General features: G+C 37.6%; 1 protein-coding gene across 2 annotated transcripts; it reads right to left on the bottom strand.

The window, feature by feature from the left end:
- Window positions 1-2275: 2275 nt before the first annotated feature.
- On the bottom strand, window positions 2276-20747 carry marchf4 (membrane associated ring-CH-type finger 4). Of its 2 annotated transcripts, XM_027150904.2 has the most exons (5): window positions 20228-20747; window positions 19669-19988; window positions 8894-9049; window positions 8423-8615; window positions 2276-2921 (listed from the first exon to the last, which is right to left on the bottom strand). In XM_027150904.2, exons 2-5 carry the CDS (start codon window positions 19924-19926, stop codon window positions 2476-2478), a joined length of 1053 nt encoding a protein of 350 aa, XP_027006705.1. In that variant the 5' UTR covers window positions 19927-19988; window positions 20228-20747; the 3' UTR covers window positions 2276-2475. The 2 variants fall into 2 exon arrangements, with proteins under 2 accessions (XP_027006705.1, XP_047671358.1); XM_047815402.1 differs by having other exon boundaries at window positions 19669-20747.
- Window positions 20748-20959: the final 212 nt, after the last annotated feature.

Below are 20959 nucleotides of genomic sequence, written 5' to 3'. Positions count from 1 at the left end.
GTTGCCAATCAACCTACCATGCATGTCTTTGGACCGGGGGAGGAAACCAGAGTACCCGGAGGAAACCCCCAAGGCATGGGGAGAACATGCAAACTCCACACACACAAGACGGAGGCGGGATTCGAACCCCCAACCCTGGAGGTGTGAGGCGAATATACTAACCACTAAGCCACCGTGCCCCCATAAATTATGTTATATATGGTTTATATTTTCTGAAACTGTTGATCTCTTGGTAGTTTCACACAAGACAGTCTTTAGAGTTTACAGAGACTGGTGTGAAAAACAAAAAACAGTGAATAATGGACAGTTTTGTGGATGGATTTTTTTTTTGGTTGGTTTGTGCTGTGGGAAGAACATAGTACCTCAAATAAGTAGTCTTTACAGCCGTGGTGAGCTGAAAAGCATCTCTCCACTTTGGGTGTGCCTTTGTCCATGATTACCTCAGATTCTTGTTCTTGGCTGACAAGAGTGGAACCTGAAGTGCTCTTCTGCTGTTGAAGCCCATTCACACCAAGGTTTGTTGTGTTGTGCATGGCGTGATGCTTTTCTGCTCACTACAATTATTTACACCACTTTGTATAAACTCTAGAATCATTAAAATCCCAGGAGATCAGTAGTTTCTGAAACACTCAAACCATCCCATCCGGTCCCAACAACCATCCCACAGTTAAAGTCGCAAAGATGACACTTTTTCTGCATTCTGATGTTTGATGTTAACATTAACTGAAGCTCCTGACCTGTATCTGCATAATGTTTTAGCAATGCACTGCTGCCACATGATTTACTGAATAGTGCATGAACAACTGAATGTTCAGCTGTATAGATGTTCCTAATAAAAAGACTGGTCTGTGAACTATAACTGTAAGATTTTTTTTTTTTGGTGTCAGTTATCTATTGCATTTCTATCTTAATAGCCAATGCAAAGTTAGTTAATAGTTATTAATAATAATGCATTCAAACTTAACAGTTTAAGAAAAGTTAGAACTTTAATTATCACTAACAAGAAAACGTCATTAGTGTTCAACATCATCAACAAACCTCACTTTCCCATCCAAAAAGCTACTTAGGTCTTGTAAGAATGAATGTTTCAGTCTTATATGTCACCCAGAACCAATAAACTCCAGTGATTTAAAGCTGATTCTGAAATATGCCATAAAATGGGACTGCAAGCAGAAATGTACAGTTCTGTTCATTATTTTGACAGCTATACCAGGTTTGCCACAAGCAGTTATGGGAACCATTAAACCTTCAGCAACAAAATAAATTCCCTAACATACTTCTTCCTCCCAAAAAAATATTTCATGCACTAAAAACAGCATGAGACTTGCAAAGATGTGCAAACTGTGTGCCTGATATCTTCTCCTCCTCATGAAAAAAGATATGGACCTTTGATTCACTTCTCAAACAGGCTTTCCTCCTACTTTGACTTATTTCCAAGACTGCTGCGGCAAAAAGACGCTGACATCAATATAAGTGCAAAGAGAAATGGGGCAAATTAATTCACTGTGAACTCTCAGCACTAGGCTTTCCCAAGGAAGCTGTTATTGTACCTCAAGCCTATTGATATCAGCACTTCATGGACTGAATTATTCAGGGGTCGCAGACGGTGGGCATTGAAAGTCAGCAAATACTGGCCTCTTAAAGCACTTCCTGCTCATTCATCTCCAACACAGAAGATGTTCTGCTCTAAAATGCTCTGAATGAAAAAACCCAACAGTAATTTTACCCTATTTTGTGTTTATCTTCACAACAGTTACACCATATTAAAACGAATGTTCATGTTCACAATGGCATATTTAAAGTTTATTTCCTTCTCAGTACTGAAATGGCAACAAGGCAAAAGTAATCTTGAAACACCATGTGGAAATAGGAAACATCTGACATAAGCACTTCATGGCATCCCATGTGATTGAGAAAGTAAACGCTTCCTCAGGGGAAAGAAATGCACAGTTACTGTAAGAGTCTTATCTGTTCGGGTTATTTAAAAAATTCAGTTTTACAGTGACTTCGGGAAAAAAACAAACACTTGAGAACAGTTTTCCTGTGAGATAAACCGTTTCTGACTGTAAACGTTCAGACTGTACAGTTGTTTAATACAGAATGTTGACAGAAGAGACATGAGACCTGCTGTCTCAGCATTTCATTAGCTTCTCCACCTGCCTGGACTGTCTGACTGAGACGGTGTGGATGGACAGATGTGGTCACATTTACAGATAAATGAATTAAACATGAAGGTAAATGTGTGACAGGTTGCCTCAGAGACATATCTGTATTGTAAATGTACAGATAAACTTGTTTTTTTTTCTATCTGCAATTCAGCAGCAAATTGTCAGTACAGTTGCCAATTGTTATACATAATCCAGATTTCATCTTGTACACCAAACTAGAAATTGTGCTTTTCTTTCAAACAGACATTCACCCTTTGTGCTGTTTGACATTCCAAGTTCATGATGATAAGGCATGTCATTTTTTTGCTCACACAGTGGTTACTCTCATGACCAGTTCTCTGGGCGGATGGCTGCTGGTGTTACTGGTGTTGCTGGTGTTTCCAGACTGGCTGCGTAGCTCATGTTGCCTAAGGTGACTAAAGAGATGAAAAAAGCTATAAGGACAGTGATGGTCAGTCCCTGTAGTGTCATTGCTGTGGTTGTGTGAAGAGTCCTCTGCAGTAAGAGCTTCTGCTGTGGTGTTTGGTGTATCAGGAGCTGTCGCAGCAGCCATTAATGAGGAGGTTGACGGTGATATATCGGCACCCGCCTGCTCCTGCTGATGGAGCAGAGAGAGAGTCCACTCGCCTTCGCTGGCCTTTAGCTCTTCGCTGTCCCTCTTTTTGTCATAGTTCAGAACTTTCCACTTTTGGTTTACCGCCTGCCAGCGATTGAATATGCGGAAGACAGAAGGGCCTTCGTGGACAATCAGAGCTGAGAGCACAGAAAAGAGAACTGTGATGTTATTGTTTCAGTTACTTTTAATGCATCTAAAATGGTGTAGCCTGCAAAATGAAGGTTGGGAAAACCATGTCATGTTTGGAATAACAGTATAAGGATTTATGAAAATTATTGCATAATATATTGACTACATATTAATTTCACACTTACACTTAAGCTTATAATTCTAACTCTCAGAGGCTTTTAAAACTTGTACAGAATACTCTGGTTTATAGATGCAACAAATCACAAATTTGATCAAATTTTAATAACAAAAATATAGCTTACAACAAATGGCACTGACAATTAGAAATTAGAAGCTAAGTGAATGACAGAAATGCAATATAATTTATATATATCTGTGAGAGGCAAAAGTATGTGAACGTCTAGGTTTACATGAGATGAAAATTTAGGTCTCCATGAATGTTTACCATGTAATTTAATGAACACATATATATCAGAGTCTGATGTACATGACGTGTGTTTGTGGAAGGGGATCATTGCAAAATCAATTGAGATTTCTTAATGGTCATATTTATGCAAATATAAGAATTTCTATAGGGCTCACAAACTTTCAAGTGAAACTGTATTCACTGAAATTATCCAGAGATCGGTCTACTGGGCTGCACCTATTACAAAACAGCATTCAGCTTTCTCAACTTACTGAAAAAAAAAACAACACTTCAGTTTGAAAATGCCCTAAACCTAAACCCCTTAATCGTAACGATGGATGAAACACGAACCATAATTCAGGTCTAATACAATTCACTTTATCAGCTAATATTCAAGGCTGGAAGTTGAATCAGATATTTTAGAATAGAAACATGATACAGTGCAGGAACGTTCCCTGAGTTAGAGTGCTCAATCTCCTGCTGTTCTCCATTAAGCTTACTGCAAAGCAGAAACATTCGGGTTGTTCCTAGGAACCCTTCAGTTGGATAAGAGCTGATGCTTATGATCCCAAAGACATTTTGATACTCAGAATTTTGTTCACTAAAGCAGTAAAAAAAAACTATAACAACACTATAAAAATGTCTCAAAGAAACCATTATAAAGAGCACATTATTTTCTATTTTAGACCTGCGTTAAGGGTGAAATTGCACATTGTTATGATGGTACGGCTCCGCTTGTAATTATCTTGTTAAATTTATCTAGTCTTTCCAAACAAAATATTCCATTATTAAACCCGTTTCTAAACATTTTTTCTCTAATTCTAAGCCTGTTGCAGTCTTTCTATTGGCAGATGAGTTGATTTTAACCATTTCACTAAGGAAAACATTTAAGATATGCAGTAGAGCCAAAGCCAAATTTTGGTTACAGGAAAAGGGAAAATCCACTTGAAAGAGATGTAGAATATGTGATTGACAATAAAGTGTTGACAGACTTTTTGAAGCATTTTGAGCCATAAAATACAGGCACTAAACATTAAAGTTATTCTCTCTCTCTCTCTCTCTCTCTCTCTCTCTCTCTCTCTCTCTCTCTCTCTCTCTCTCTCTCTCTCTCTCTCTCTCTCTCTCTCTCTCTCTCTCTCTCTCTCTCTCTCACACACACACACACACACACACACACACACACACACACACACACACACACACACACACACACACACACACACACACACACACACACATCTCTAAAGAAATCTCTGAAGAATCTGTTAAAGGGGCTCTGTCAAAAATTCTCAACTCACTCATTTTCCTTTACTTGATGGTGTACGCTGTTGTTTAAAAAAAAAGAAAAGAAAGAAAAAAAGTCCTGAATACATGATGAAAAAACGTAAATGTTTGAGCCTCTTTTTTCTTGCATGGGTCCTAGCCACAAGGTAACGTGGCACAATACACTGTGATTAGATAATATAAGAATTTGATTAAACATATGGCTATGAGAAAATGTAATATGATTATGTGCTGTTTTAGACAATGATATGAAGATCATTCTCTTATTTAACTGGCCCTAAGAATAAAGACAGCAATAAAGGTTTCAGCTTAAAAGCTCCAGATTCAATGACCTTTATGCCTTAATGCATTAAATTCCTAATACCAACCAGCTTCTCTCTTCACCTGAGAGAGGTAATACACAGCCGACTCTCTCATCCAGCCTGCAGTTTAACAAGCGGTAAATAGAATAGAAGCCTTTATTATTGTCACATATATATTACAGCACAGTGAAATTCTTTCTTCGCATATTCTTTCTTCGCACTTTAGAGGTTGGGTTCAGAGCACAGAGTCAGCCATGATACAGCACCCATGGAGCAGAGAGAGGGTTAACAACCTTGGAGCAGAGAGAAGGTTAAGGGCCTTGCTCAAAGGCCCAACAGTGGCAGCTTGGCAGTGCTGGGGTTTGAACCACAATCATCTGATCAACAACTCAGAGCCTTTACTGCTTGTTCCAGTGTGAAGATGCTTATAGCAGGATGCCAGAAATCTACAAGCTTGGTGCTGTCTTCATTGGATAGGAAACAGCAGTGAAGATTATTTCCAATTCCTTTGGTGCATACACTCTCTGAATGGCCATTTTCCTCTCAGCTGCCTTGCCGTTGTTTTTAACAGAGTGCCTGCAGGCTGCCATGTTTATCCCAGCACAGTAACATTAATGATCTTCCACAGTCAGGCATATCGCTGATAGTTTGGCACTCCTTTACCTTTGTGCTCTTACATTCTCCTCTCATGTCAATCCTTGTTTAATTTGTGAAATAGCCTGCTATTTCATATCACCTCAATCTGTCTTTCTGATATGTTTGACTAAATAAAAATCTAGCACGAATCCCCACCTCCTATCTCTTTGTGCCTGCATGTGTGTGTGTTTATGCGTATTTAGTATTCTATGAAATTGGTGTTTGGCTTGAGCCGAATATATCAAGAGCCTGGAGACTCTCAGAGCTCATTTCTAATTTACACCGCTGGTTCAGAATCATTGGAGTGAGTCTATTCAGTGATGATGCAGACGTTATATCAATTAGATTTTAATGTTGTCTTTGTCAGTGTTCTCTCTTTTTTTTTTTAAATGATAATTGATTCGGGTTAATTTGTAAATAACGTTTTATAGATTCAAGAGAAGCCAGTTTGCATTAAAAAGCAGTAAACTCTACCCCCCCCCACTCCCCCCTCTCTATATCTCTGAGTTTAGATCTCTTTAAATTAATCTCAGTGCTTTGGCAACTGGAAAATACTCTCTCTCTCTCTCTCTCTCTCTCTCTCTCTCTCTCTCTCTCTCTCTCTCTCTCTCTCTCTCTCTCTCTCTCACTCACACACACACACACACACACACACACACACACACACACACACACACACACACACACACACACACACACACACACACCTCTATAACTAGACTGTTTCATTTTGGATCCATACTTGCATTTACGGAGAACACAAACTTTTGCCAGAATTCCCCCATGTGCATTAACACTTACTGTCTTTATATAACTCCAGCTGCACACAATAATTTAATGGTTAATTCAATATGTTTCAATATATGACAACGGAATCTGGGCTAGTATTTCACTGTTTTCACATCCCTACAGTGACTCATGATTGGGCTCTGCTGGTGGTATCACTCTACCTCTAACCTCAATTTCTTCCTAATGTCCTCTTCGCTGAAATTCAATTTTACTCTTTGACCCAAGGTCCCTCACACATAATCTATCTCTGTCTCTGTTGACGCACACACACGCGCACACACACACACACACACACACACACACACACACACACACACACACACACACACACACACACACACACACACACACACACACACACACACACCCTCTCTTGTTGTCTCTTTGCACACACTCTTCAAGAACTGGTGATGTAGTACTTGAGTCCTGGACATTTTTCATTTTTCCTAAATTGCTTCTCTATTACATGATTATCTATTATCCTGACTTATACTTGGATTTGAGCTTCTCCAAACAAAGATAAAATATCACATGCAGTTTCTTTCCTAATATTTGGTTACACCTTCCCTCACTTTAATAACAACAGCATTCCTGTCTGGTAAGGATGGAGAGAGTATCTTATGCAATTCAGGCAACCTGAGCACCTGGCCTACAACTGACCATTTGGTTTTACACTAAGGAGCATTTTGCCTTCTCTGTCAAATCGCCGGCTTACTCACCTTTATATTTTTTATATATAAGGGTATTATAGGCAGGCTGCCAGGCTACATATCCGAATTTTTTTCTTTTGTACAGAGTACTTATGGTTTACGGTCCCAGAAAATTATTTCATTAAATGTTCCTCCAGCTAGGACAGAGTTGTTTTTTGCACCTTCAACTTGGAATGAACTACAGAAATCACTAAAGCTACAGTGTCTAATTTCCTTAAATGATTTTAAACATTATGTTAAATCTATAGAACATGAGTCCATTCACACTTGCAAATGTTTTAATTAATGGCACTTTTATTTAAATTGAAATGCACTCGAGTTGTCTTTTGCCTTTTAGTTTGTTTTGTGATTGTGTGATTTAACTTGTTCTGCTATTTTGGCCAGGTCTCTCTTGAAAAAGTGATTCTATATCTCAATGAGACTAATCTGGTTAAATAAAGGTTAATAATAATAATAATAATAATAATAATAATAATAATAATAATAATAATAATAATAATAATAATAATAATAATTTTGCCCTGGAGCATAACCTATAATATTGTAAAATAAGACAGCAGTATTAGTAGAAAATCAAATAGTCTCAGTATCCAACATAAAATAAACAAATACTCCATATTTATATAAAATAAAATAAAATCAAACTACATAATGATGCCCTGCCACAGTTTACAAAGATCCTGTAAGATCTTTATTTGGATTAAGATGACTAATGGCACATTTCCACCAAAGATTGTATTATTATGATTTCATATTTTTTTTATATTTACATAGAATAACCAAATATCCCTTTTGAATATTCTTACCCTTCTTGCCAGCTAGAAATACACTATTCATCATCGGAAGCAAATAACCTCTAAAAGACCTCAACTAAGGAATACGTCTCAATGCTGCAGTTCTCACTTCAGATAATATTGTATAAGTTCAATATTATGTGACGTGAGTACTGCAGCAAAGGTCTTGGTAATATTCTGACACTACTTAATAATATCAAATTATTGTTTTCTACCAGTCAGCAGACCACATTAGTCTTTAGTAGACTGATAACGATCCCAGTGTAAAATCTGGAAACCTCTGTCATATAAAACAAAACACAGAGAATAAAACGCCTTCATTGTTTTAAATTTGTTTAGTACTGAATGTTAACACTGGCAATAAAAACTATGGAATTATGTCACCACCCTAGAAGCTCCAGAGAACTCCTACTTTATATGAAAGGAAATAGAAACACGTAGTCAGTCTGGGTACTGATGAATCTTGATTCGGATTAGTAACCATACCATGTGTTATTGCACAATCCACTATTAGATTTGATTTGAACCTGAGGGGAAGTAACATGAATGAAATATTGAGATATCTACTGAAGATGACCTCTTACTCACCGATACACACCACATCCATGAAGCCGTACATGCCGTAGCAGATCTGAAAGAGCAGGTCCTGGCGCTGCCACTTCGCTGAAGGACTGAGTGAAGACCACACCAACCATGATATGCTAGCAATTAAAAACAGTGAGCCCAGGATGGCTGCTGCAATCTGAACCTTCTCTATTACCGTCAGCGAGATGGCCTGCCACTTCACGAAGTGAAGGAAAAGGAAAATGGTTACACAGTGACATTTTTTCTTACTTTGTAAAGAAAACAAATTGTCATAACTTTTCAGTGGAGCATCATCATTAATCCTGAGAGGTTCGACGATTGGTTTAAACTGTCTTCAGGAAAAACAGCCTCTAAAGATTGAAAGATGTGGTTGACTGTGTAATTCTTTTGCCCAGATTCCATTTCTGTGAAGGCTGATGCAGATTTAGATTTAACATATGTTTGCAAATTTGCATGTAAGAGAGAGAAACTTACCTGTAAGGGATTTTTTGTGCTTATGGCTATGACCTGGTACTTATAGTAGCAAAGCTCGCATGTCCAGGAGCCTCTCTCACTGATCCACTTAATTAGACAGGGCTGGTGAGTGCTGCGGACAGAGCCACTACAGCGACATGGACTCAGCAACTCCCCCTGACACACACACACACACACACACACACACACACACACACACACACACACACACACACACACACAGTACAGTTTAATGGATGTACAATGTAAGTAACCAGGGATCAGCCATTTCCTTCTTTACTTCTAAACCCGGTGGCATATACATAAGTATCCCCGGACAATTAGCTGTCATGTTCTGGCCAGGTTTTTTAATTGCTCAGTGGACAAGCAGGAAGAACAACCAAATTACAAACATACTGTTTATAGGATGCTAATTTTACGACTCAGGAGTTATTTTATACTTGATAAATAAAAAAAATAAAAAAAATGATAGGGTACTCTCTTCTAACTCTATATAGATTAAGAACTGCTAATAAGATTAGTCTTCAAAGCATGATACATTCTCTCACTCTTAAGAAGTCTAGAAAAAGTTATCATAGTGCTTCCATTAAGAAACGTCAAACTGTGGAAGTCAGTGCAAGATCTCGTCGGCCAAGAAAACCTGAAAAGAACCAGCTCAATTCGGTATTTGTTTCATTTTTGTTACAAATAATATAATGCAAATAATAATTTATGATTTTAAGATGTTACATAGTCATAACAAAAAATATAACAAAAATATTTTGTTTAAAATATCATGGTATGCTTTACATTATAATATAATGGTAGTTTATGGGGAGATTATTCAGATTTTGTGAGTCAACTCAATTCAGAGGTAAACTTAATGATGTTGATCCCCATTATACAAATAGTACAAATAGTTCTCTCCCCTAAAGCTCCTACCTAGTCCTTTAGCCTACTCTCTTCCTCCCACCAGAAACACTGTACATATTTTATGGATTTTCCTGTAAAATTCCAGAGAGACACATCACTGTCTTCCATTAAAATCAATACAGTTTCTCCACAAATGATCACAATCTGAATAATGAGCAATGAATAATGTCCTTTCTAATTTACTTTCCTCCCACTACAATCATTTTGTTAGGAAAGTATTTTTGTTTGAAATGCATTTTCATATTCCCACAGCTTTGTGAATGTGTTCTACACTACAACCATTTAAATCATGTAATGTGTCTCAAATGCATTCGTCTTGTTGGCATTCATAACCGTATACCTGAGAAACATTGGCAGATACGAAGTGATCTGGGAGGAAAGCCAAGAGTTGTGAGATTTACACATTTACACCAATTGGATTTCTGTCTGCTCTGTTTAATAGCCATGATATAAATTATTGATTATAGGCTTGCAGACATTGGAAATGCTTGAATTGAACACACACATACAAGTTGCGTTCTGCCGTACTAAACCCCAACGAGGACAGTGAATTAATGAATCACTTCATGCTGCAGACTAAGCATTGCTTACCAAATATATTATGTAGCAATGAAAACATTGGCAGCAAAGTAAGAACATGGTTTCTGGTTTTTAGAAAAGCAGTGAACTGTGACATTTCGATTGATTGTTTTATGTTCATGCTTTAATAATATATGCCAAGTGAATTACAAATGTAACTACAAATCTTCTTTTCTTTTAGGGGGTTTTCATTTTTAAACCTGACTCGTAATCAATAAGACCTTACTCTATTGAAACTAGGAATATCCTGACACAATTTTTACATTTTTAAAACAATTCTGATGTCAGATCTCTCAATGTATCTGCTGACTCTCTGGAAGCTTCTGCTGAAAAAAAATAATAAAGCCACAGGGATGACGGCAACACGCATTTAGATGATTTGTCTTTGTGTACATGAGCTATGTTGTCAGTCACATATGTAAAGTAATCTGGTTGGAAGAATCTACCAAATAAGTCTTTCTAGCTCAGATCGGAAAGTAAGTCATATGCCAAAAACAACTGTTAGTGTGTTGCATCACTAATTGTAGCACAATACATTATATATACAGTAAATCTACAGATGCTAAAATATCCACAGACCAGGTCATGAAGACAAGAAGGATCAGCGATGTTATGTATTGTTTTACATAAATGTTCAGGCCATTTAAAAAATATTTTTTATTATACGAGGAAGCATATGCAGAAAATCTGTTGTTTGTAGATTTGTAAATGACTCTGTTATAGAAATAATTCTCAGGCTGATATTTCCAGGCCGTTCTGACAGAGATCTCTGAGTAGAGACCAGACTTTAGGAACAGGTGCTGCACAGCCGGAGTGGTCATCTCAGTGCAAACGCTCCACCTTCCCACAGAGCAACATGAACACTCGAAAACACAGTGTGCTTTTCCTATGCTCTCAGAGAGACATGCACCAAAGGAACAGTCCCGATTCCTACTAATAATTTCATCATCATGCTGAAAGCACAGTTATGACCTGATTGATGTGATACTGTGAAGCGTACAAAGATGGAGACGGTATATCATTAAACCCAAACTAATAGACATTGTGACCCGCACATTGGTTATTGGAACCCTAAGAACACTAAATGACAAAAAAGCACCAGGACTGTGCTCATTAACATGTGTGTCACTTTGTAGGTAAAATGGGATTACAGAGGCTTTGGTGGCACTTGCTACGTACTGAAAACCGTTGCAGCCTATAAACTCAGAAAATGAGTGTAGTGATGTTTGGTGGTTTTAACACCCCCGAGTGCTCTCAGTTATCTCTGAGCACCATGATATCACAGCACCTTGTTCTGCACATAAGAAATTCTGGTCATAACTGATCTCATTAAAAAAATGGTGACAATTAAACGGCAATGTGGGGTTCCTTCAATCTCATATCACTTTAAACCTAACCTTTGTGACTTTTCTTATATTAACTCGAATTGTGAATTGTTCCAAATATTCTCTTGTATTATTCCAGTTCCTGATCCTGATTTCCTTGGTGCTCTGAACCTGCATGACTTATCCAGATGCTCTACTTTTCAGCACTTGTGACTCACTTTCTAGTCCTATTGATGGTCCCACATAGATTTTCTAAAGATTTTACTTCCCAGAAACGCTTCCCAACATTCACCACAGTAGATGAAAGTAGATCATTTGTCTTGGACACTGTAAACCTGTACCAAGAAACTGCTGCTGTAAAAAGAACCATGCTAATATAGAACATCCTTTCAACACAGAGTAATGAATCATAATCCCACTATCCATGTGTCACCCAGACAAGAACAGGTTCCCTTCTGAGCCTGATTCCCCTCAAGATTTTTTCCTTGCCACCTTCACCTCTGTCTTGCTCATTAAGGAACGAAATAGGTTTCTGGAAAACTGCTTTGTGACAATGACTATTGTTGAAAGCATGATATAAATACACTACCTCACTTTATTGCCTTATTCGGCACTGCACTACCTCACTTCTTATTGCCTCTATTAAGAACTGTACCTCACCTTTATTGCTTTTATTGCTTTTTTTTGCCCTTATTTTTTTATTCTATTTTATTCATTTTTTTTATTTTTTACTTTACAGTATGACATTAGTATACTTAGTGTGGACAGCAAAGTAAGAATTTCATTGTGCAGGGAATATATAACGTTTAAATATATAAATATATAACGTTTAACAAAACATGTTCTACTTAATAATTAACGGTGTACTGTAAGCGATTATGGAAATAAAGATATATCTGTCCCAATTAGGGTTACATATTTAATCTTTGGGCCCCTGGGTCACGATCTTTGCAGCTTTACTCTGCACCTTTCAAACCTTTGTTTTAGTCTCAAACTAATCCTGAGTATTAGATATAGCCGTGACACTTTATTTGCAGCAATAGGAGGAAACAGACAGCGAGCATGAGTACAGAAACAGGCCCATGTGCAGATGGACGCGGTGGGAGAACGGTGGCAGGAGGATGTGAGGAGAGCTGAACTGACCAATGGGAGTAAGGAAGCACAGGAGGAAAGAGGGAGCCCGGCCAGACGCCCAAGCTAATCCACCTCCATCCACCGGCATTGGGGCAGAGGGTGAGCAGCAGCCATCTCATTCTCACAGCAACACTAAAAAACTGCTCCACATCCACACAATCTTTCTCTCACCGTGAATATCTCTGATAATTCAGTTAATGGCCTACTGCATGTAAGTGCACTTTCAGTGCGAAGCTGCAAAAAGGCCTTTCAGTGACCTGATGCGGCTGTGATATTTCAAGAATCTCATACAGAGTAAAAATCAGTGGGGCAACTTAATAAATTATGAATTATGACAAATAAATTTTCTTTCACTTTGAAAGTAGGAATTCAAGTATTGATTGGAATTCATGGAAATAATTGACTCTGACTGACTCTGTTTAATCAGTTTAAGTCTAGCTTCATTAAAAACTGTAGCTCTTATATGGATTCTGGGATGCTTGTGGGAATTAGATACAAACCACATAATATAAGCTTTTCTGCCTATTTAAATACAGATGAAGACATTAAAACAACATCACACACATAAAATACAAAAATATACACCTTTATATATTTATAAACATTTTTGGGCCCTTATAATAATAATAATATTAATAATATTAATAATAATAATAATAATAATAATAATAATAAAAATATTAATAATAATAATAATAATAATAATAATAATAATAATAATATAGTATGATGGTGTGGCCTAAAGAAATCCTTTTAAATGTACTAATTTTAGCAGTCACTTCTATCCAAAATGACATGCTCAAGGGTTCAGGATATGAACTTACTTGTGATTATCAGCTGAGTTGCCACATTTGTTAACCATGAAATTTTGGCAGAAAATTAGAACAGTGTGCTGTAAATCCTTTTAGATTACAGCAATGTTGGATTTTCAAATCTGATTTGTCAGGAGGTGTTGATTAATTTTCTTTGACAGTAGATCTGACAACTGGCACCAGCTGTAATTCACAGGGACTTCTAAATTCAAATTTTAAATTCAAATTCAATTTATTGATATAGTGCTTTTGATGATTTGCGTTGTCCTAAAGCAGCCTTACTGAAGTATAGAAAAAGAAAAAGAAATAAATATATAATAATAATAATAATAATAATAATAATAATAATAATAATAATAATAATAATAATAATAATAATAATAACTAGATTTGTAAAGTTTGTTGCGACAAACTTTGATGTTGGCTTTGACGAGGCAAGTATTCGCAAAGGCTGGTGCTTTTTGGAGGCGAGTGGACATAAGGGTCAGTGTTACTTTTGGAGGCAAGTGGACAGAAAGATAGGGTGCCAAAACATTTGGAGGCAAGTGAAGACGAGCATTTGATGTCATCCGAATACTCCTGAGGAAGTTCCCCTCAGTGTTATGATATGTCACATGTTCATGTTGTGCTAATTTTTGATTTTCACGTGACGTCACGTGACATCATGTGACGTCATCAGAATACATGTGAGGAAGTTCCCCTCATTGTTCTGAGTGTTTTGATATGTCACATGTCCATGTTTTTTTATTTTGGGGGCGGGGCTTCGGCACAACCGAAAGGCCAGTCGGTACACCAATTTAAAACTTTGTTCAGAGTATCACCCTAAAGGAGCTGGCCGAGTTTGGTGTAGGGAGTTCGAAAGATTGCCGAGTTATAAACCTCCAAATTTTATAATGGGAGTCTATGGGAAAAAGGCCACTTTGAGACCCGGTACCGGAAGTACCGGTACTCGGACCACCAAAATTAATAGCAACAAACTTCAGACCAGGGTCTACAACATATCCGAATTTGGTGCATGTGGCTCGAAAGCCCTAGGCCGCATTAAATTTTATACATTTTTGTCTAAGCTTAAATAGGAAAACAGAATGTTGGCTTCTACAAAGCCAACATAATAATCTCCCTACCCCTTAATGAGCAAGCTGTAAGAGGCTAGTGAGAGAACAAGGATTTATAGCTGCTATAACCTAAGTGATGACAGGAGTTTACTTGTTTTTAGATGCGTCATAATAATAAATGCAATTATGTAAGACATCTTGTACATGGTGGTTGCTTTAATTAATAAAAATAAAATTAGGATGTGTTGTTATTGGGAAATAATCAAGGTCAGGGAGCAAAACAGTAGTTTTGCTTTGTGTCAAACTGCCTTCATTCATATTCTACCACTTTATCCAAACTTCTCGGGTCACGGGGAGCCTGTGCCTATCTCAGGCGTCATCGGGCATCGAGGCAGGATACACCCTGGATGGAATGCCAACCCATCACAGGGCACACACACACACACACTCTCATTCACTCACACACTCACACACTATGGACAATTTTCCAGAGATGCCAATCAACCTACCATGCATGTCTTTGGACCGGGGGAGGACACCGGAGTACCTGGAGGAAACCCCCGAGCAATGTGGCTAAATATCCTCCTATAACTGCACTCAACATTATGTTTTAAAACCCAGTCATTTCAAATATTTTCAAAATCATGTTTTAGGTAGTGAACTGTGAGTCAAAAAATAAAGAAATCAATACACATATTATGATAGTACAGTGTAGGAGTCGTGTCATTGTCACGTTATCTGTTGCTTAAACATCTCCACAAAACATCTCCACAATTGGTTGTTTGATTGTATTTTGATCAGCAAGTCAAGAGTCGCACACTACTAGAAAAACCAATACTCATGTAATTATGGTACAGTGTAGAAGTCATAGCTGTGTCAGTGTCACTCTTGTTCGTACCACTGCAAAGAGAAGCTATGAATTACTTGTGTCACTGATGACAAAAGAAATAGATATCAGCAAAGTAAGACCTTTGCCACATAATAGCTCAGAAATGTGCTTTGGCAGCCAAAGGCCCACATGAGAAGAGCCCTGTGCTGTAGTGAAATCAATTTTTCCATCACTGATTTGCTGGGAGGGCAGAGGGCACTGTATGGGGAATTTAATGTAGCAGTGGAGTGGAATGAGGACTCGTATTATTATGAGCGTTGGAGTGTAGCCATGCTGCTGTTTGCTTATTAAATGTACTGTCATGACCGTAGGACACGTCATGCACACTCATGAACACTATTATTATTATTATTCTGTTTCTGACCTGCAACCTACACTGACTGTCTCCTGATTTATATTATACAGAATGATTTCTTCAATATTATGCCTGTATTCTTATGCCTGTAAAAGATGTCAGCAAATGTTTAAATCAATATCCATTCCGAAACAATGTCTACGTCTACTAAAAGTGCTGTACAAATCACACTGAAATGGAATTAATTGTATGCAGTTTTGAAAATAATTGCATTATCCCGTACTTACAGTGCTTATAGATCCTTACAGAACTAACACAATATAAAAATAATACAATAACGTATGAAGAAAATAAGATTCAAAGAATAAAGATAAAGTGCTTTTTGGATAAATGCAGAAAATGGTCAATGGTACAACTGCATAAATACATTTATATCCCTGAGTAACTGGCACCATTAGTAATCTATGTAATTATCAGTACCTATTATATTGAAACGTATTAACTAATACACTCATTCCAGAGTCCACACAAATACTTGCATGTTCACACAGATGACTTTTCAGAAATCTTGTCCGAGTAACAGCGGGATGACATACAGAATTAATGTGTTTATTGTTCTTGTTCATGTTTAATCTGCACGTAGGTTCGTTGCGGCATAATAGGTTAAAACTATGAAGACCATTAATGGATATTAAATAATTGAGATGAAATTTAAATTAGAATCTGAAATGCAAAAAGAAAGGGAAGATAATGTGCACTGTTTCATGCCAGTTGATCTTTTATATATTTTGTGCAATAAACTAGTGACTCAGTGTTTACATTAGGAATGTAACCGGATAGGGATACCTTGTCTATACTGAGCAGGTGATTTGTTCTAAAGAGACACACATACAGAAATACAAATAGGAATAGGAGGTGTACTGTTCATTGAGATAGCATGCCAGAAAGGTCCAGAGAAGTGCCTTAGGACTGAGATTCAGCAGCACATGTTGCATGAATAGGAGGCTTTTTCTTTCATGTAGGTGCAACCCAGCAGTCAGATATGATATGCAGACATGAAGCTCATGGGACATAGAAAGACCAAGTTTATGCTATGCATTCACAACCATCACTCACTGATCCTTAGTAGCTAACTGGAGGTTTAAATGAAACTTCATTCAATTAAGAGTGTGTAAGTGCAACTATGTGAAAATGATTAAAAAAACAAAAACAACATTGCTGTTCACATCTCTAAATGAGATTAGATATGATAAATAATAAAAAAAAATTATAAAAAAGAAATGTTTGGATTTGGCCACACCTACTTTAAGTTTAAATCCACATCTGAATATGTATGTATGTATGTATATATATAGTCTTAGTCTTGTCAACATTTCTGCTGATGTTGGATATCAGTCCAAATATGACATTCACTATACAAATGTTTCCCTAGAAATACTCTTGATCTAAGCCTTCTCTCTGTCAATTTATTATCCCCAGACGCTGCTCTGTTACTCTCTACCATCAGCAACAACAGTACAATTATTATGCTGTTTTTCATCCTTCTATAACCAGAACAGCAGTGTGATTGGTTACACTTTGTGTTTTGTTCAGTAGACAGCTCACATTTGTATTTAGTGATCCAAAAGCAAATTTGGTTAGACTCCCGTATAACACAACCCAGGTGCTTCAGGTTGCTGTCTTATAATTGGAGGAGACAGAAGAAAATGATTGGTTTGTAGGATGCCTCACAGACCCTACTGACATACTTCTCTTTGATTCATAGCACTGTTCATAAAAGCATCTGTGCAGAATTCAGATATGATATCCATGTGAATCATTCAGATGTGTTCTGATGTTAAAAAATAAATAAATAGAAAAACATTTTGCTCAATGTTGTTGATTCTATTTTATTTGCCAGTGTAATTGCTTCCTCATGCACCATGTGTATCAGCAGAGTAGAGTATCCATTCCTGCCGAATAGGATCAGGTTCCCTTCTTTTTATGCATGTGAAGCCTTGGATCAAATGACAGAACTGACTCAAAAGCACATCACGTAGCTTATGTATGCAGTACAGTAAACGCACCAGCCCAAATTTTTCACATATGATTGCTGTATGTATTCATGAATGTCTGGCAAATTAGTGTCTAAAAATTCACAAATACACACTGAGTTTTCAGGTGCACCAGTCTAGTAACTACTACACTGGCAACTCATTTAACAGTTTTCTTACAAATCAGACTTGGAACTGACTGTAATATAAATTTGTTTTCCAAAAATCCTAATTTATTACGGTCATGTTCTCTAATCATAAGGATATATTTTTGCACAGAAAATTTATACTGAAATTTATACTCTTGACTTTATGAAATGCTTTGGTTCTTCATGTTGCCTCATTTGGGTAATCCACATTGCAGAGGTTCTTGAAGCATGTCTGCTTTATTAAAGAGCTAGATTTTAATTCTAAATATCAAAGGTTTCTAGTGAAATCTTTATTCTTCAGTGATAGATACCCTAATGGGTTGAAGAATTTATGCAAAACTCTGCAACTTGTCTTTCTACAAAAAATTATCTAAAGTCCTACATAAAAACCGTACATAGGTACCTGAAAGTATTTACAGCCTATATAATCTAATATGTGTGAAAACCTTTTTTTATTTTCTATCTTACCTCTGAGAGAACCCTTAAAGGTTCTTTGAAAACATCTTTCAAAAACATGTTTCCATATCAGATAGTAATCTAAGAACACATAGATAACCAGCCTTTAGGAACCCTACTTAATTAAGGGGTTGGACCCTTATGAATGTTGTACAGTTTTACATAGAACAGTTAATGGTTCCCCATATAGGGTTTATCTCTCTGTATCGCAATAATTTTGCCCTTCCAGATATGGATTATCACTTATGATTCCAGCACCTTTAGGAACCTATGAAGCCTTAACTCTCCAACCATTATTAAGGCCTTTCAATATGTTCCCTAAAGCATTAATTGGTTTGTCCCTCAGGGACAATCCTTAGAGAACCCTTATTGAAACCTTGTAGGAAAACATTTGGGAAGCTAAAAACACTTAAATATCCAGACTTTAGGATACATTTATACAAAAAAAAAATATGTGGCAGCCTTACAGGTTGGTACCAGCTACAGACACTATTTATTTTCTAAAAATGATTGGATACAAAACTAGAACCATCCATTGGATAGCAAAACCCATGTAAAAACACATTCTCTATCTAAGAGTGTCCTTAAATTCCCTATAGCACAAACCTTTTCTTCAATAGGTGCATGTGCACTGAGTTATAAGCTCTAAGACAAGCACCTATCTATCTTCATGAATGATTTAACACTTGCCCTACATGGTGCACCATAAGGCATCTGGAGGGTTTAATTAAACTGAAATGGTGCCTATTTTGTCCTCATGTGAAACTTTGCAAACCTTGAGAAAATAGTTTTTTAAGAGTTCATTAGATAGTTAACATTTCCTAGCTTACAAAACTGGTCTAAAAGGTAATTATTGGTTATAGGAAAAAGCATGCTATAAAATTTCATCTTGTGTACCTTTAAAGCTTTAAATTTAGTTTTGATCCAATTATTTTAAAGGTAAACATTTTCAGGTGATATATATATATATATATATATATATATATATATATATATATATATATATATATATATATATATATATATATATATGCTAGGACCAGTCCAACATTTTGTATCAACTTCTTTGAGGCTCTATATGGTTCTCTGTGGAACCTGTTACTGCAGAAATGGTTCTGAATGTTCTAAGCATGTACCTGCTCGGGCCCTTGGAAACAGATCCTGCACACCGGCGTGCCCTCGGCATAGCTGATAAATGAGAAGCGCTCATCCCGTTTATCTTTGGAGAGGTCTGCCACCGCCGTGTCCAGCACTGAGTCCTCTGCGGACTGGGGCTGAGTGCCGGGAGCCTCGCTGTCTCGGTGTCCGCTCATGTCCCTGAGCAGCAGCACCTGCAAGTCCCGGAAGAGCACACAGCAGCAGCGGCCCTTCAGCATGCCGCCGCCGCACTGCATCCGTCCCTCACCGCGAGAAGAAAAGAGATGAGCCTGGGGGTGACGCTGGACACTCTGCCTTCCTGGAGATACGGAAAGTTTAACGCTGCTCTCAGTCAAAAAAGGGACCACAGACCTCCTGATATTCCTTAAATCCCTTAAACTCTGTTTATATAGTCTTCCACTGGACCTATTTTAACTTGGCTTCATCATCACAACTCAGGTTTTTTTTTTTTCAATAAATCCAAGCGAGACTTGTCACTTTATCTAATATTCATCCACAAACCGTGTACTATTAGTCAAAAGCGAAATGAAGACTCACCTGTCTTTCCACAAATGATGAAAACGATTAAACGACACACTCACTTATAAGAAAAATACATAGAAATCTGATGTTTATGTGCATTGTGTGATCTGTGCATGCTGCGTGAAAGAATTTCCAGGCTTGAAACGTCTATTTTCCAAGCAGTCACTTCATGCAGCCTGACGCACGTTGTCCTTGCGGGCTAAAAGAGCCCAGTTTTCCCCGCACTTCTCTGTGTGATATTTGCTCTTTGCTGCATCTCTTATTTAAACCCTCCACACGCCTGGTTAGTATTCACGCACAGGCTGTTTCAGGTGTTATTCTGCAGAAGAAGACTTGCAGCAGAAGCTCGACTCAATCCTTACACATCCTCTTCCCCTCACCAAACCGTGCGTCTCTCGGCGGGGGTTTCTTCAAAATAGCTGCAATAATCCAGGCGCTAGAAACTCGGCTGGGTCCCCGAACGGTGCCTTTAACGTGCGGGAGGAAAGAAAAGTGTGGTTGGTTGCGATGTTGCAGCCTGTCCGCCTGTCGCTGCGGATTCAGCACCACGGCTTCCCGGGACAGTTCCAGAGCTGAGCAGCGACGTCACACCAGCCTCCGTGATGCAAGAGGGATCCAGCCAGGAGAAAATCATGCCAGAAAACACTGCTATCACTGTAAACACTGTTCTTTGCTATCTGTAGCCTGTAATAAGTGGAACTTTATCGAAGTATATACAATGATGTATATTCAATGATATGCTAGATG

Source organism: Tachysurus fulvidraco, chromosome 6 (genome assembly GCF_022655615.1).
Source record: "Tachysurus fulvidraco isolate hzauxx_2018 chromosome 6, HZAU_PFXX_2.0, whole genome shotgun sequence".
NCBI classification, from domain to species: domain Eukaryota; kingdom Metazoa; phylum Chordata; class Actinopteri; order Siluriformes; family Bagridae; genus Tachysurus; species Tachysurus fulvidraco.
This window is presented reverse-complemented; position numbering and strand designations above follow the sequence as displayed.